The 17,988-nt window shown below is 39.9% G+C and overlaps 1 protein-coding gene across 5 annotated transcripts in view; it reads right to left on the bottom strand.

The window, feature by feature from the left end:
* The window catches only part of cep112 (centrosomal protein 112), a 123,391-nt gene that overhangs the window by 30,512 nt on the left and 74,891 nt on the right, over positions 1–17,988 (bottom strand). For 3 of the 5 annotated variants that reach the window (XM_061712728.1, XM_061712729.1, XM_061712730.1), the window contains one exon: positions 14,275–14,505. In XM_061712728.1, the coding sequence (XP_061568712.1) occupies positions 14,275–14,505 (231 nt within the window). The remainder of the gene's footprint in view (positions 1–14,274; positions 14,506–17,988) is intronic. The other 2 variants (XR_009770757.1, XM_061712731.1) reach the window with 1 other exon arrangement.

The raw sequence follows: 17,988 nt of genomic DNA, 5'->3' as shown, positions 1-17,988 counted from the left end.
GTGGACGGACAGACGCAAAGAAAGAGTAGTGAAATTCAATCATCCGTTAGGAAGTGCAATGACACAACAACCCCCCTCCCCGAAGTTTACGCATTCTTCTTCTCTCATGTGCGCATGCACGTGCGCTTGCGCTGACCTCTGCCTCTTGGCAGCGCGTCGTTGCGGTGCGGGCCGGCGGCCCCTTGGCACGGCCCCAGCGCTCATGTGTGCCAGCAGGTAATGACGGGCACGGTGCACAGTAGGGACCCAGCTCCTCTGATGCCCTGCCAGCAATTCATCACTTAACAAGAAGAGGGGGATTAGGGGCTGAATTAAAATGTTGCCGCCAATTAGCTATAGAGTGAAAAAACAAAAAAGAAAGATGATCTAGAGTCGCCGAGAAACTCAACAGGGCGGAGAAAGAATGGACTGAACGGAGACTGTTGGTGAAGTTTATTGAGTGCTGCTAGTTGCTTTGTTTTCCGTTTGTTTCCTTATGGGAAGCTAGCCAGCTGGAGGCAAAGACTTGTGTTGAAAGGACGGAGTTTCAAAAGAGTCTGGACAGTGGAGTGAGATAATTAGGTGTGAAGTGCTGGGACTCCATGGGTATGTCCACGTCTGAGGTCCACACTGGACAGCAGACATGTTTAGTTTAGTTACTATTCCAAAAGGCTGTCAATATTTTCAGGAGAAGTGGTTTTAGCTAAAGTTTGACACTTTTCGGAGAGTAGCAGGCATATTAGTATATTCACAATATAGAATTAAAACAATGCACCAAAAAGGATTTAAAAATTAATAAATCTGCAAAAACCCTTTAGATTAATTCAAAAACCCCACAATTTTGTGCTTTCTTCTATGTTTAAGTTCTTTTTCAATAGTATTTCACACACACGCCGCACAGTTCCCTTATGGCAGAATGGAGATTGAGAGGTTGTGTGTGTTCGTTCTCACGCACACACACACACACACACACACACACACACACACACACACACACACACACACACACACACACACACACACACACACACACACACACACACACACACACACACACACACACACACACACACACACACACACACACACACACACACAGCCAACGACAGACTGACAACTCATGTGCAAACACTGCTCTATTGAGCGCGCCCCTCAGCGCCATCAACACCTAAGCTGCGTTTGGGCTCTGCACCCAATTCAAACACTTCCTGACAAACATCGCCATCCGCTATGAAGGGACACACCTGTCACCATGGATACACAGAGCTGTCACCAAGGATACGGGCCTGTCTTCCTGCGCCAGGACCCTTTTGAGTGGCGGCCCGCTTGTCCCCAGGGGCCCTTCAGCAGCTGATGAGAGCTGGGAGGACAAAGACCGGTGCAGAAAAGGGGAAGAGAAAGAACTGTGTGTGGGATAGGGGCTCGAATGGAGCTGTTTTTCTTCACAGCCGAGGCGTTTGTTGTCTCCCTGTGGCAGGACTGGTCCGTCTTTCCTACAGCTTTGTTGAGCGACATTGCACAGATTAATTAAAAAGATAATTTGCAAGCAGGCAAACTTTTCACTCAGTGTCACTAACTTTGCTGTCTAATTTATAGCAAAAGATGAAACACAAATGTGGCTCTTTAGAGAAGATGTTTACATCAAAGTTTTACACCATCATCACCACAGCAATTGGCAGTGAGTAAGTGGGGTATGCGAGTGCTGTATCGTACATGACTGGGGGTTCACATGTGAATTCATTCATGGAAACATATTGGCAGGCTGATGTGAAAACAGGCTCAGATGTTTCATAAAAACATAAAGAGCCTGCTACTCGCCTATTCCTTTTACCTACAGTTACTCAGGGGAATTCAGCATCATACATTAAACAGCCTAACCATCTAAACACACATTAAAAATGGCTGGAAGAAGACGAAGATGAGTACGTGTGAGAAGGAAAAAAAAAAAAAAAAACCCCACTGGACTGTGACAAATACAAAGGGAAAAACAGAGCTAAATTAAAAAGCTCAGCCATATGTGTATGTCTGTGTGAGTGTGTAAGAACTTTCAAAGAGACTACCTGTGCCCTGCCAAAGGCATTTTTGTGCTGAAGGCACTTTGAGGCTGTATCAGGCTCTTCAATCGCTTTATAATCCTAGCGGTGTGGAGTGCAGCTGCTTTGAAGTGTGTGTGTGTTTCTGCACGTGTGCAGATACATTATATATATATGTGTGTGTGTCGCTCTCTCTCTCCTTCTCTCTCTCTGTGTTCATGTAAAAAAAAAAAAAAAAGGGGGAAGTAGATCTGAAAGCTAGGCATACACCGCTTACCAGAACTTAATTAATAATCTGCAGAGGGAACCAGGCCAAACACACGTACATTCACACACACACACGACACAATGCAACACTATTTAAAAAAAAAAAAAAAAAAAACTGTTGGTTTGTACGGTTAAAGACATGCATACAAGTCACACTTATCCAAACACAGATAACAGACTAATAGGATGTGACTTTGATCTATATAGCTCTTTGGACATTAGATTTAGTCAAGGTGTGCAGTCCCTGGACAGGCTAACACTAACACTAACCCTAACCCTAACACCACTCAAACCGGAACAAAATAAAGCATTCTGTTCAGTTCAGACATGTATGACTCTGCCAAAAGTTGGGACACTGTAACACGTAATGAAAAACAGAATGTTTAAACAAAAAAAAAAGAGAGGTAATTTTGAATTTGATGGCCGCAACACATCTCACAAATGTTGGGATAGTGAAGTGTTTACCACTTTAATGACAAATTATACATCTGGAAAGTGAGGAGACCAGTTACTGGGGTTGTGGGAAACAAATGGTGTCCTGTTTTCATCTAACATACAGCAGGACTGAAGCAGGGCAGCAGTCCTGAGTCTCCATTTTCATATTTTAATTTTCATGATGCACCAGATGTTTTCAGTTGCTGAAGCGCATCTTCTGCTACAAAGTCATCCCTTTGCAATGGATGCAGTTCGATTTTAAGCATTGCCTGGCTGAAAGAGGCAAGACCTTCCCTGTCTGAAAGGGAGCATATGTTGTGCTAAAACCTGTAAATACGTTCAGAATTATGTTTCCTTTGTGCAAGCTGCCAACTCCATCGGTCTCATGCATGATGTTGAGCAGCTTTCAGATTCGCTTCTTTCCATTTTGTCCATCTTTGGCCCTGTGAAGCCAAAGGCGTTCATGTTCATATATGGTTTATCTGCTGCATGGTGGAGCTTTAACCGCCTTTTGTGGATGGTACAGCAAACTGTGATTTTAGACGATTTCTGAAAGTGTTCCTGAGCTCATGCAGCGATATCCATAACGCACTTGTGTGCCTGCTTTCACTGCAGTGCTGCCTGAGGGTCTAAAGATCGCCGGCATCCAATATTTATTTCTGGGCTTAGCCCTTTGCACACAGAGACTTCTCCAGTTTCGCTGAATGGTGAACCTCCGACTGATTATGAAACTTTTTTTTTTTCCAATCTCATCAATCTGTTGTCAGTTCATGGTTTAATTTACTGCAAGATGCTCCTCCAGGTTGGTTTTCAGTCTTTCTAGTCTCCCAAAGCCTTTAGTTACAGGTCCTTACTTTTCTGAGACGAGATACATCAAATTCAACCTGAAGTATTATTTTCCATGAAGTGGTGAAGTGTCTCACTTTCAAAATGACATGCTTTCTATGTTCTTGTGAATAAAATATGTGTTTATGAGAGTTGCAACATCACTGGATGTTGTTTTTATTTACATTACACCCAGCATCCCGACTCTTTTGGAAAAGGGCTGCATTTCTCTTTCCATTGGTAGAAAACAAAAGAGTATCTGTTTACTCCTTGACAGGATATTGCTTCCATGTGGTATTTTTCTCTGATGCGCCTCACAACATTTCACATTGCTGAAGACCAATTATGGTTTTCTGCATCATTGTAAAACTAAACTCTTGGTAGTGGATAGAAAACTACACTAAAGACTTGCTGACGCAGGGATGAAATCAGTCAACACACAGCAAAGACACCATGTGGCTGCCAAGCGACAGATGATTAGGATAAGGGAAGGGACATTTTCAAAGCAATGATGTGTCACAAAGTCTACTCTTTTAATGGTTGTTGTTAGTCTCACCCTGCACGCAGCATGCTGTGTATTGCACACTTGGGAGCTGATTTATTAAATCAGCTCCCAAACTTCTGAAAACAAAAACAAACAAAAAAAAGAAGCTTTTCACTGGTTTGCAAAGCCTTCAGTTTCAGTGGCAGCAGTATCTGTGAGCACTGAAAATGATTCTCTGTTCACCATGCATCTCTCTCGTAACCATTTGAGCTCAATTCGCTGGCGAGGGAGAGCTGGGAGATGTTATTTGCTTGTTTGTCTGTAATCGTTTCTGTTTTGCCCATGTATTTGTTTGCGTGTGTGTGTGTGTGTGAGTGTGTGTGAGAGAGAGAGAGAGAGAGAGATACAGAGAGAGAGAGAGTTGGTGCTGTAATGACATGAGGCTTTATTTCCATTTCACAGTTTGCCATCAATGCTTGTCAGTAGTGATTCTCTTCATCCCCGCTGCTCACTGTCAGTGCCGCATCACCCACAGTACAGGAATAATGCATCACGGGCACACACATAAGCAGGCGTACACGGATAAATATACATCAAAAGCGCGAGACACAAGCAACATACCGAATGTTCAGAGATTACACAAAGCCAGTTTATGGTATCAGCAAACCAATTACAGCCATTAACGTCAGTGTGAACGGGACTTACATCTAGCCCACATCATAAAGTCCAGACTGAAAGTTTGCTCGAGGCTTTGAACAGTCACTGGATGAGCTGCTGAATCAGAGTTTACTTTAACTTAAGCAGGTGGGCAGACTGTAAAACCACAGAAGAAGTCCCTCAGTCATGCTCTCTGTGCTGTTAAGCTGTGACAGCAATAATCTTGCTAAAGGATATGTTGTATTTTGTTCCAAATAGTCACAAAGCCCTGACTAAACCATGATGATATGTTCTCCGACTAGCTGTCTAGGCAGACCTCATCGTCTGTCCATCTCAGTTCTGATCACTAATCCCCTGATGCTCTAATGCAGTGTCATATAGGCATTATTTTAGAGCTAAAAAGAAAAAAAAAACAGGCCAATGTTATCGTGCCCCACTTAAAACTCCACTTCAAACCAAAGTGTAATCTATAGCATGCAACAAGATGGGAGCTGCCTGACGCCATGTCTTAATGCGATTGAGAAAGTGTGCCGCTTCCCTCCCTCCTCTTGGATGACTTCAAAAAGTGAGCAAGGGAGCTATGTGATGTGTTTTTTTTTCTTCTTTTTTGGGGGGAATGGCAGAGCCTTTACTTTGACTCTTTCATCTGCTGGGTGACTCACTCTCTTGCGCTCTCTCTCTCTCTGCCGCCGGGCCCTATGGCGCACAGAGGAGACGAATAGGCTCACGTAGGTCTGAGCATGGGTACACATACACAAACACACAACATAGGTTTATTCCCAAACACTATCTTTAGAGTACAAAAGCTGCTGAGCAGCATAGAAACTCCAAATTTAAACATGTAGATTCAAAGATCTAAATGCTGTACAACAGCCTAAAGTTTACCTCTTCCTGTCCTAAAAGCACCCCCCTCATATTGTTTCACAGCTACTCTGAGAGTGTGAGGTGAATGTAAGCCCTCTTTGATCATCCCCCAGCTAGTGTTTTTCTCCTTGTCTAATCCATGACCGACGGAGTAACATGATTTGGTGTATCTCCAAATGGCAGAGGACCAAACTAATAAGTCAGCTGTGACAGGAGGCAGGAGAGAAGCCCTGGCTGTGACGACAACAATGACAACAACCTCGTACTACCATCTCCTGGCTGAAAACGTGAATGTCTCAGGGGGTCAGGCTCTAATCTGGCATAAAAAGATTCATATCTCAACTGTGCTGTAGAAATCTGACGTACTGAAACTAACCAGTTTAAATATGTTTCTATTAACTTAAAACTACAAACATGTCTGAAATGACTATTACTAACATGGTAGAAGCACTTTTGAATATGTATTTACCATTCCTAATAAAACACTGACTGAGTTTTAGGGTTTGATGAAAAGCAAAAGTAAAGGAGTGAAACCACTGAATGCAACAAATTGCTGAATTTTGCTTCGTAGAAAAAAGGTGGTTTTGGTCCAGAACAAACTGAACCGATGGCTTAGATCTGTTCTGGTCTGAAAACAATTCTTGGATGATTCAGAGCCTTCAAACCATTTACAGGAAGTTAAGGGAGGATACCACCAGCACCAAGAAGAAAAATGAGCTGCCGGAGCACAGGGAGAAGTTTGCGTTTGAAGATTTGTCTGGTGATGGTTTAAAAATTAACTACAATTCACTCATAAAAATGCTGACACGTCTTTTGGCAGATGAAAGTTATGTGTTGAAGTGAACAGAATAATACTTTATTCATCCTCAAATGGAAATCATATTGTTGCAGTGACAATTATGATCAATATGACTGGTGTGGCTATAATAGAATAATGTTATTCTAACATCCATGTTTACTAACTTAATAAAGCAACAACGGGGAGTACACCAAATTGACAATGAACCCCATCCAGCACACTCTTATAAACAATCTACTGCCGTGCATTCATTTTAATTCAGCTGTAAAAAAAACCTTCAAATAAATGTAGACAATATGTCAAATTTTGACATTTGTGTGAATCATTTTGGCTCAAAAGCAACTCGATGGCTCGCTGGATACAAGACATTGTGTTCCACTCTTGCAAGGTAAAAATATTTGACCATAACTGTAATATTGTCAATAATGAGTTTATTTGTTATCTTTTGCATAAGACTTTTGGAAATACTACCAAAGTCGCAGCATATTCAAGTTGAATCAATGAAAACTGACCAACTCATGTCCACAGTGACAAGCCATTAATTACATTTTGACTTCACAGCGACAGCACAGACCACACAAACATCTTCAATCTCGCGAAAGAAAAGGCAACCAAGGCTGGTACCTTAGTGCGGTCGCAGTTTTTGATTTGAAAATAAGCTGTTTGCATGTTTTACACTAAGACCATCTTGGGTGGTCTGATCCCAAACGCAGGGCTCTAAATATGGATGAGAATGCAACACATTTAAGGCACAAACGACTCTGTCCGTCCAACCACATTTAAGGACGGTCAGAGACGCATGTGCCCAGACATGAAAAATCGTGTAAAAAGCATGCTCATCTCAGGCCACATGAAAGGACTGCTGAGTCAGCTCTGTGCACAGCACAACAAACAAAAGTTAAATACAGATGTTTTTTTCTTGGGACACATGATTTAAATACGTTTCAAAGTGTGTACCAGAGTTGAAGAAAAAATAAAAAAGGTCAGTTGCACGTATCTCCTCCAGCTGTTTTACAGTTCAAACATTTTGCCATTTTCTTTTTTTTTTCTTTTTTTTTTTTTTTTTTTTTAAAGGGACTGAGCCCCACTCCAGAAATTAATAATCCTTGAACACCCTTGTGTTCCTCAAACTGGTACATTTGTAGTGTTTGTCATGAAATAAAACAACCCTCCCATAGCCTTAAAATTATATGAATAAAGCTCCACACTTTTTTCCTCATTCAGTGAGTTGAAGAAACTAAATTATGAAAAGTTCCACATAAGTGGAAGTACAGTATATGCAGTGGAAGTAAATCGCAAAGACCTATACACAAAAGAAAGCTACAGGTCCAGCTACAGTATGAAATCTCATGCAATGTCTACATAAAATGCATACAAAATTTGGAAGGAAATAAATGTAGATGCTGCATAAAAACATATCAAAACAATGCAGTAGAATGACGTGGAGAGAGCCGTTCACACAAGATATCTTACAAATAAACCCAGATGGCCTCCGGCAGGAACGTCCCCCCTTAGGATCCAGGTCCTGCTAAAGGTTTCTTCCCTCCTTGTTTTTCTTTGCCACTGTTTGGCTCAAGGCATTTCTCCCACCAGGGGAGTTTTTACCCGCCATTGTTTATGTTTATGTTTATGTAATAACTGGTCAGGGGTCATGTTCTGGGTCTCTGGAAAGCACCGAGAGACAACTTATGTTATAATAGACGCTATATAAATAAAATTGAATGAAATTGAATTAAACTGCCAAAAATGCTTTTTCCAGGTTGACCTCTCTGGGTTTACTTATTTTTTAATTTTGCAAATGTTTAACGAATGTTCAAAAAAGAGAAATTATAATTGTATGTGTGTTTTCAGGTTAAGCACATTATTTTTTTTTTTTATCAATTATTGGGACTTAGATTAAGGTTATATCACATTTTATGGCAACTTAATGAAAATAAAAAATGTAAAAAAACAACTATATAAAATATGGAATGTATGTTTTATATTTATAGTGCCGTGCTTCGAAACTGCCCAGTCCAGGTTTCTGGTTAAGGCCACTTCTTTACAGCAAATTATGATGTTCTGAGCTTTGCCACAGCTTCAAGGGAGACGCGGGGATATGGGCAAAGACAGAAAAAGGTGGAGGGTGGAGGTGTGGACCAGAATAAGAAAGTTAGATAAGGGGCTGGTGTGGGTGAGAGGCCGGATTTTTGGTCACTGTACCCCAGAGATGAGGCGTCTTTATCAGGCACAGAAGCTGCCGCACAGTTCCCTTATGGCAGAATGGAGATTGAGAGGTCTGAGGTTGTGTGTGCTCGTTCTCACACACACACACACACACACACACACACACACACACACACACACACACACACACACACACACACACACACACACACACACACACACACACACACACACACACACACACACACACACACACACACACACACACGCACACACACACACACACATACACACACACACACACACAAAGACAGACTTCAATAGCATCTGCAGTAACACAACCCCACACACCTTTTCCTCAGCTTGCCTCCATCACTTCTCCGTCTCAGCTTTATTTTTGGAGCAGATCAAATGTATGGTACTATCTTACAGTCTGATCTTATTTCCTCTGATTTTCTGTTTCTCATTATTTCATTCCAAAAGCTTCAACTGTCTACTCCCAAAACATCCACCAAAACATCCAACCCTCCCTTTCACTCCTTTTTCTGTCTCTCCCTTAAACTAATGCATCTTTGATGAGAATCCATTCATGGATTTAATGGATTTCTCTGGCCTTTCTCGCCAGAATCTGGGAGATGTGTTCAAAAAAGGGAAAAGCTGGCCTGTCTCTGCTTTCAAGAGCACGGTGGACTGCAGTAGGCAGCATTTCTGTCTGCATCAAAAGAATGAGAAATTTTCAGCTTACAAAACAGGGCATAGAAGTCAATACGGATCTAAGGCCAGGCTGACTTCAATCCCATGAATGGGAGGGGAAAAAAATGGGTGCAACGACAAAGTGAAAGTTTTCTCTGCTTCCTCTGAAGTCAAACTTGGAGACAGATTAGAAAGTACAGGGGGAAAAAAAGAAAAGGGGGAGGTGCGAGGGGAGACGTTCAACATTTTGAGGGGTTTTTTTAGAAGCATGCACTTTCAGCTGACAAAAAAGGATGAAGAAATCATTAATCTCACAAAAAGTGAAGCTAGCACATTTCTGACAGTGTTATCAGTCAACACCGAGCCTTGCGCTGCTTTGAATCTTCTCCAGATTGCCCGACAACTGTAGGTCATATTTTCATACAAGATGCAAGAGAGAAAAGGTAATTAAAATGTGCTTTAAAGATTAAATAACCGTCAGTGAAAAAGAAAAAAAAATCTTTCATGTACACAGAGGGGGAAATGGCACTGATAGTAAATAGGAGGACATCTTCAAGAATTACCCTGTAATAAGCAAATCCTTTTTCCTTGGATCTCTCTCACTTCAATTATTCCAATTCTGTGTGCCATATGGAGCCAAAATGGCCGCCTGGGTGCTTTGGAGGTCCCTGCATTCCGGGGCTAATGCAGTGCAGCTGGCATGGAATGGTGTCTAATGAAAACGCTCTCTTTGATGGGCCCTGCGGAGGGATTAGGTCTTGATCAACAACACCTTGAGTCAGCTTCCTGTTAGACCAGCGCAAGACGATTATTATGGACCATTCTGCAACAGTGTGTCCAATTTTAAAAAGGTTCAGGGAGGAACCAATAGGACACGAAAAGAAAACAGAAAAATAAAATGTAATTGAAGTGGTTGCGGGTGTACCGGGACACTAAATCTAAATCTGAATTGTCCTTTATTTGAGAAAAAAAATTTGCGTCCCGTATTGAACTAATACGGGACACGATTTGTACCGTATTTTCATTAACTTTTACACCATATTCTAGTTGAATTATTGAAATAAATTAACCTTTACACCATATTCTATTTGAATTATTGAAATAAGTTAACTTTTACACCATATTCTAGTTGAATTATTGAAATAAGTTAACTTTTACACAATATTCTAGTTGAATTATTGAAATAAATTAACCTTTACACCATATTCTAGTTGAATTATGTTAACTTTTACACCATATTCTAGTTGAATTATTGAAATAAATTAACCTTTACACCATATTCTAGTTGAATTATTGAAATAAGTTAACTTTTACACCATATTCTAGTTGAATTATTGAAATAAGTTAACTTTTACACCATATTCTAGTTGAATTATTGAAATAAGTTAACTTTTACACCATATTCTAGTTGAATTATTGAAATAAATTAACCTTTACACCATATTCTAGTTGAATTATTGAAATAAGTTAACTTTTACACCATATTCTAGTTGAATTATTGAAATAAGTTAACTTTTACACCATATTCTAGTTGAATTATTGAAATAAGTTAACTTTTACACCATATTCTAGTTGAATTATTGAAATAAATTAACCTTTACACCATATTCTAGTTGAATTATTGAAATAAATTAACTTTTACACCATATTCTAGTTGGATTATTGAAATAAATTAACTTTTACACCATATTCTAGTTGAATTATTGAAATAAATTAACTTTTACACCATATTCTTCACCTGTAGCTATATTCTACACCTTGGCTGATGTGGACATACATAGAATAGGAGGATATTTCAGTTGCTAGTATGGTTGTCTGTCTCTACAGTCATGCAAGTTCAATGCTATTAAAGCACTTTAAACTTTAAATCAAAGCATTTTGTTTTTTCATATAAAATAAACACATTTTTATTCAGTTTAGAAGTTTTGGGGCTTTTTTTTGGCTCCTGCGCTGCTGAAATCAGGGCGTCCCTTATTTCTATTTCTGAAAGGTGGCAACCCTAGTACTGGCACATCTAAATAAACGCTAATTTTGCATTTTGCAAAGCTAACAATATTAAAACTCAGATAAGTATCTTTCAGAGCACTATTAAATCCATTATTAGAAATGGAAATGATATGGCACCGAAGCGAACCTGCCAACAAAGTGCAGAAAACTAAAAGCGACAGCCAACAGGAAGCGCAATTAGTAGGAGGGGGTAAGAAAAAGGCCTAATGTAGGTGTTTTCTATCTTCCAAGGGAAGGAGCTGCAGAGGTTGGAGTGCCTGTTCATCAGCTCAGATTCCTGTGGTTAATATGGGACTACACAATAGTGACACCAGTCTAGGTGGAAGCTGTAGAGGTTCTGGGTCACCGGCATCATTCCCTGCCATTCTCCTGACTCCTTTGCAACGTTTGACTCGGTGATGGCAGGACTGATCACAGCTGCCAGTTCTCAGTAGGTGCTCACAAGAGTAACTCCAACTCCAACTCCTGCAATTCAACTCCACTGTTGGTGCTTGTTCCTCATCCAATCCAGGTGAATTACCAGCAAATTAAAAGTGCAGCCAACAATGAAAAGTAGAGATATAATATCAGTTATTTTCAGTACTCGAGTTGTAAAAAAAAATGAGGGGGGATGGTGGATTTTATCATATGGGGAAAGATATTTTGTGTTGATTACAAATAATATAATATATTTCAAATGATAGCACTGAAAGCTTTAAATATTTTAAATATGAAAGCTTTAAATATCCACTGGGCTTACATCAAATACATCAAAACACAACAATAAAAAACTATTTTCTGAACTTATCAATATGATTCTGTCCTTCACAGGATAAGTAAAATGGATCACTGCAAAAACTCAAAATCTTAACAAGAATATTTTTATTGCCGTATTTCTAGTTAAAATGTCTCATTTTAGTTAAAAAAAATCTCATTACACTTAAAACAAGACTCATCACTGGAAAAAACAACAATTTTCACCTGTTTCAAGTAGATTTTCACTTGAAATAAGTAGAAAAATCTGCCAGTGGAACAAGATTTTTTTGCTTGTAATAAGAAGATAAATCTTGTCCCACTGGCAGATTTTTCTACTTATTTCAAGTGAAAATTTACTTGATACAGGTGAAAATAAGTAATTTTTCTGGTGTTATTTTTCTGGTGATGATAAATGTTGAAATAGCAGTAAAACCACATTCATTGATGAAATGTACATAAGGGATGGAAAGGGGGGGTGATTTTGACCGTTTTTATTTCAGGGGGGATGCCATCCTCCCTCATCCCCCCTCAACTCCAGTACTGGTTATTTTGGACAAAGAAGGAGGAAAGCAGAGCCAATAGGAGGAGGATGTGGAACCTGGTGTAAGTAGCAGCACAAATAGCTGGACACTCGTCGAGAAGTACCTCACATACTGCAATGTGGATATCACGTTCATTGTTAGCGTGTATCATCGTTAAGACAATGCAACTTGTGTGTGCATTTTTTTTTTCTTCTGGAAAATTAACATAAAAATTGGCACAATACAGTGCAGAGAGGGAAGATAATGACTATTACAACAGATGAAAGGAAGAGGAAAAGACGGAAAAACACACAAAGAACATATTTATCCATATATTTGTCAGGCCATGTTGGGAATTTTTCACAACTGGGCCAAATATAACATGCTTTGTTAGAATCAACCAACAAGTTTAGGAAATAATGTATAATCTCAATATACAGTGACAATATGTTGTTACGGGAACAAATAAAGCACTGAACTGAATCGAAACAAATTCAGCTGAGACCAGCAAAGAAACAAATCATCCCAGTAGCAAAAATACATTCATAAAATAACTGCTCTGGAGTTTCAATGTGCAAACTACAGAATTAGAAATGATTGCACTAAAAAAAAAAATTCTTAATATTTCCCCAGAGGACTATTTCACTTTAACTGAACCCCCTTAGCTGTAGTGCATAGGAGATTTCTGATGTTAGATTCTCATACCGTTTATTAGCGGCCCTGCAACAGACAGGCAAACTGTTCAGGGTGTATCTCGTCCTTATACCCGTAGAAAACTGGGATAGATTCCAGCAGAACCCCATGGCCCTGAACAGGAAGAAGCAAGTATAGGATGGCTAGGTATCATATGAATCAATTATCCCCCCAAAATATTTAGTAGTTTAAAAAAAAAAAAATCAAAAAATCAAATCATTTGATTCACTGTATAGTTCAAAAAGTGTAAGAAACGAATTTTTACGTACAAATCTACAGTTTAAACAACAAACGTAGTAATAAGTATGTCCTCCATATCAGGGTGTAGATGTATGTAGTCTTTTGTTTCAGTTGAATGGATAAAATCCTTCAGTAAATATTTGCTGTAGGAAGTTGTATAAAGTTAGCGAAGTCATGACCATTCATAAAAGTGAAGTCATTGATATTGTACTATGGCTTTCGTGGCTGATTTTCAGTTTTGAAAAGCAGAGTTAAACAACGTTGTGCTCGCTGTGATTGTGCATGGCATTGTGGGAGAGAGCTTCAGAGGTCGAGTGGCCATTTGCATACTGGAAATTTTTCTTGTATATTTGCATACTGTAGACTGGGCAACTGTTTGCATACTGAATATTACATGTTGCCAAGGTCAGTACTTACTAAAAGTATAGTATGCAGTTTTGAAAACAGCTGCGCACACACACACGCACGGGCACACACACACACACACACACACACACACACACACACACACACACACACACACACACACACACACACACACACACACACACACACACACACACACACACACACACACACACACACACACACACACACACACACACACACACACACACACACACACACACACACACACACACACACACACACACACACCTCTCATCCTCTCACGTAAGCTTTGGTCTTGACCTACAAGCTTTTTTTTTTATTGTAATAGAATATATTTCACCAAAATTGATTAATTTACTCTTCATCCTTAAGATAAGCTTGACATTCTTTCCTACTGAATTACCAACTAAAAGTCTAACTTTAACAAAAAAACCTCATGTGTGAAAGCACCGTAGCTCATTTTTATACATCCTAACCTGTACTCACCTTCTCACGAGTGGCATCCTTCTCCTGCTGGTGGCTTTTCTGGAGGTCGCTGCGAATTCGCTCTGTTTCCCAGCGGAGCTGCTCCAGGGATGCTTCCTTGTCCAGGGTGGCTCTTTGCCTTTCCTCCTCTTGGAGCGACGCCATCTCAGCCAGCCGTTGCTTATGCTGGGCCTGGGCCTGTTGGAGCTCCTCACATAGACTTGAAACCTGAGCCTCCAAATCGGAAACTGTCTGAACAGGGATATAAAGAAATACAGAGCATTCAGGTAAATGGTTGTTATGCCAGGAGGACCTAAGGATGATTATGCAGTTTTATAAAGATAATTAGACACGGTATCGTAATAAGAAGGGATACACATGTGTGAACGTGTATTACACTTTCACACACCCACTGAAATTTGTTTCTGGTGTTCTCTGTGTGGATGTGGGTTGGGACTTTGGCTATGTTCTGACCCTTCTCTTCACCTCTCTCTATTTGAACTTGTCAGCCTTGGCTTTGCTCAGAAGAGCCCTTTAATAGCGCTGCCAGTGTGAGTCAAAATTACATAGCAGGAATGCTAATGAGTGCAACCCCGCGGCCTCTCCAAGTCCAGAAACAGAGTGGTTTGACACGTGCAGTGAAACCACATCTCCAAGCCAGTAGTTCTGTCAAAACTACATGAAATAGCTGAGATGATACAAATTTTGGTTTATAAAAGAGTCGAGGAAGAGAGGAATTTCTGGCTGCACATTTTCAACATTCAAAGAGAACATACTGTTGATATGGGCCTTAAACATACAGCCCCAGTGGCTCGACTACATGGAAACTAACAGGCCTACGATGATTATTTTCAACAAAGTATTGAGTAAAAAATTGAGTAAACAGAGTATAACATCGAGGTGCGGGTGGCAGTAGTTCATATTCCTCCTCCTTTTTTCCAGATATTGCACATCCTCGCTATGCTTCTTGGCAATTGTGCGCTCTTCCTGCACCCTTTCCTGTCCCCGAATTTAATAGTTTGACTGCTTCAGTTGTGTCATCAAGTGTGAGCGGATACTAGATGTGAGCCGTTAAGAGTCTTTAATGTATAATTTAACTTTAACTAGTGTTTTTCTATCCCAAAAATGAAAGATCAGACTTTAATAACTTAGAATATAATCTGTTGGAACAGAAGTTTCAGTAATTATACAACAGAAACTTAAGAGGCCTAAAGAGTATTTTTCTTTAGAAAGAAAAGAGCACAATCAGTTTAACAAGGCACATGATGTGGATCTTTCGCAGTACGACGATGCTGTCAAAGGAAATAATGGGCCAAAATCATTTGGCTACACCGACAACAGGAAAGAGAGTCGTACAGGACTAACATTATATGCAAAAGAAAATGTCAAAAAGTCAAGAAAACATGGACCATAAAAGATCTTTCTCCACTTTGGCTTTTGTTTACCGGTAGATAAAATATTCCAAAATACTATGAGTCAGAATTTAAAAGCACCATAGATCCAACTTTGCATAACTCGATTGTTTTGCATTACAATGTTGCTTTGACTGACCTCAACCTGAGACAGGATGTGGAAGGCTTGTTTCTCACAGCAGACATGACAGGTGCAACAAGGAGCATTTAGCACATAACACCTGTTTATATATGGTGCTGGACAGTATTACTAAAGAATAACCATATTCAATCTTACTTGATACATTATTACTTTTACTACTGCCAAATGCAAATTTGAAGTCTGAAAATGAGGTGTAATCTTTTGTATAATCACAGCAGGTAGAAACAGCCAGTTGCATGTATCATTTGAAGATACAAGTGGCACTAGAAATTCTCTGAATTAGTAACGCTTTCTTAAATGATCTCTTACTAAACAAATCTAACTCTTTTTTCAAGCATGAGACATAGGACACAGCCAGGTTAGTTTCCAAAAGCAAATTCAATTTTTGATTTCTCAGAGCATGTGTCTTTGTGCATCTTAAATAAGCTTGCACCAAGAGAAAGCTTTCTGGTAGTAATATTTGGGGATTTTAACTTGTATTTATGAATGCAACTACACCGGCTTTCTAAAGTATTTCTGAGTCCAAAGAGTGATGTCAACAGTATACCTGTGTTCTCTTTTAATGCATGAATGCAAAAAGGTTGTGGTCATTTAATGTTTCATTACGAACCAACTGAGTGGATTAATCTGCAAAGCAACAAAAACCTGCATGTAACATTGTTGCAGATAGAGAGTGGACTCCATTTCCTCACATTTTGTGCCACGTGTTGTCCGCAGGAACCTTGTATGCTCGTGGATCAACAAAGATGGAAACCACCACTGAACTCTCTTGGATACTGTTTTATACCTAATCGTCTTACTGATCAGTTCCAAATGACCCAGGTTGATTTTGAAACACATAACCTTTCCTGTCCCTGAGCTTAATTTGTCTGAACGTGGCATCAAATTCAAATTGGACTCGCAAATATTACATTTTCATAAATCAACAACATTTCAGTGTTTCAGCATCTGAAATGTTGCAGTCTTTTGTGACAAATAGGTGAGTATAAGGTCCAAATAGCTGGTGAATGACTGTTGTTGGTTTTGGAGTAGTTGTGATTCGTTCGGTACATTCTGTACCAGTGACTGTGAACTGGAAGCATACCTGACCCATCTCAAGAGAGAGAATTTTAACAAATGGGTATGACACTATGTCAAAATCACTTTGACTCCAAGGTCCAGCTTTTTTACCTGCGATGGCACTGTAAAAAAAAAAAAAAAAAAAAAAAAAAAAAAGCCTAGTGTAGAAACACTAGGGGCCCGATTTACTAAAGGTTTGCGTGTGTTAAAACGTGTGCAAACTTGACAGCACCCGCAAACCAAAGTGCCAGCTGATCTACTAACAGCGTGCAAAGACGACTGCGTCTCTGAAATGCGCAAAATTGCACACGCAATTCAGTTAGTACTTTTGCCCTGATGAATAATCAATATGGGGCGTACCTGCCAGAACGCGCTAAATACTGGGAGGGGAAGATGCAAATTGCTCCATTTACCACGCGCAATGAGATTTACCAAGCCTGAAAGTAATTGCGCGTATTGGGATTGCGTCTGTATTTAATACGTTCGAAAGGAAGGTGCAAATCTGCTGCTGCCGTTATTGTGGCAAGGAGGCGACATCCAAAATCAAAGAATATGCAGAGAGAGAGAGAGTCTTTATTCTGCTGCATGCTATTTTAAAAATGGTTGCACAAGTTTTATTAAAGGCCACTTTTTCTTTAGTTCTTCGCCTTATATCTTTGCCACCTTCTCTTATTGTGCCCCCCTCCACTCGCCCACAAGCAGGCCAAGCCTTTGTGCCAAAACTTTGTATTTTATTGATTACTTATCTTATTGAACGTGAAATCATCCTTCGTAAATTACATTTAATTAAAACCCGTGCTTATTAATCACAAAACACAGGTTAAACATCATGACCAAATCCGCTCCGTCCCGCTGTGTCAGGATCAGCGCAGAGACTGCAGCTTCGCCTGAATTATGGTTCTGCGTTAAATCGACGGCGTAGCCGACGCGTAGGGTCGCGGTGCGGTGTGCGTCGCCGCGTACCCTACGCCGTCGGTTTTGCGTTGGTGTGACGCGGAACCATAAATCATCCTTTAGTGTGCGCTCTCCTCTGTGCGCTGTTCTGAACACTTCTCTTCTCTTCTTTCGGATGATGGTCCCGTCTGTCACACATTTACTGTCAGTGTTTGCTATATAATATAT

This window comes from Cololabis saira, chromosome 21 (assembly GCF_033807715.1).
Source record: "Cololabis saira isolate AMF1-May2022 chromosome 21, fColSai1.1, whole genome shotgun sequence".
Taxonomy (NCBI): Eukaryota; Metazoa; Chordata; class Actinopteri; order Beloniformes; family Belonidae; genus Cololabis; species Cololabis saira.
The sequence above is the reverse complement of the archived record's forward strand: the minus strand, read 5'-3'. Positions and strand labels throughout refer to the sequence as shown.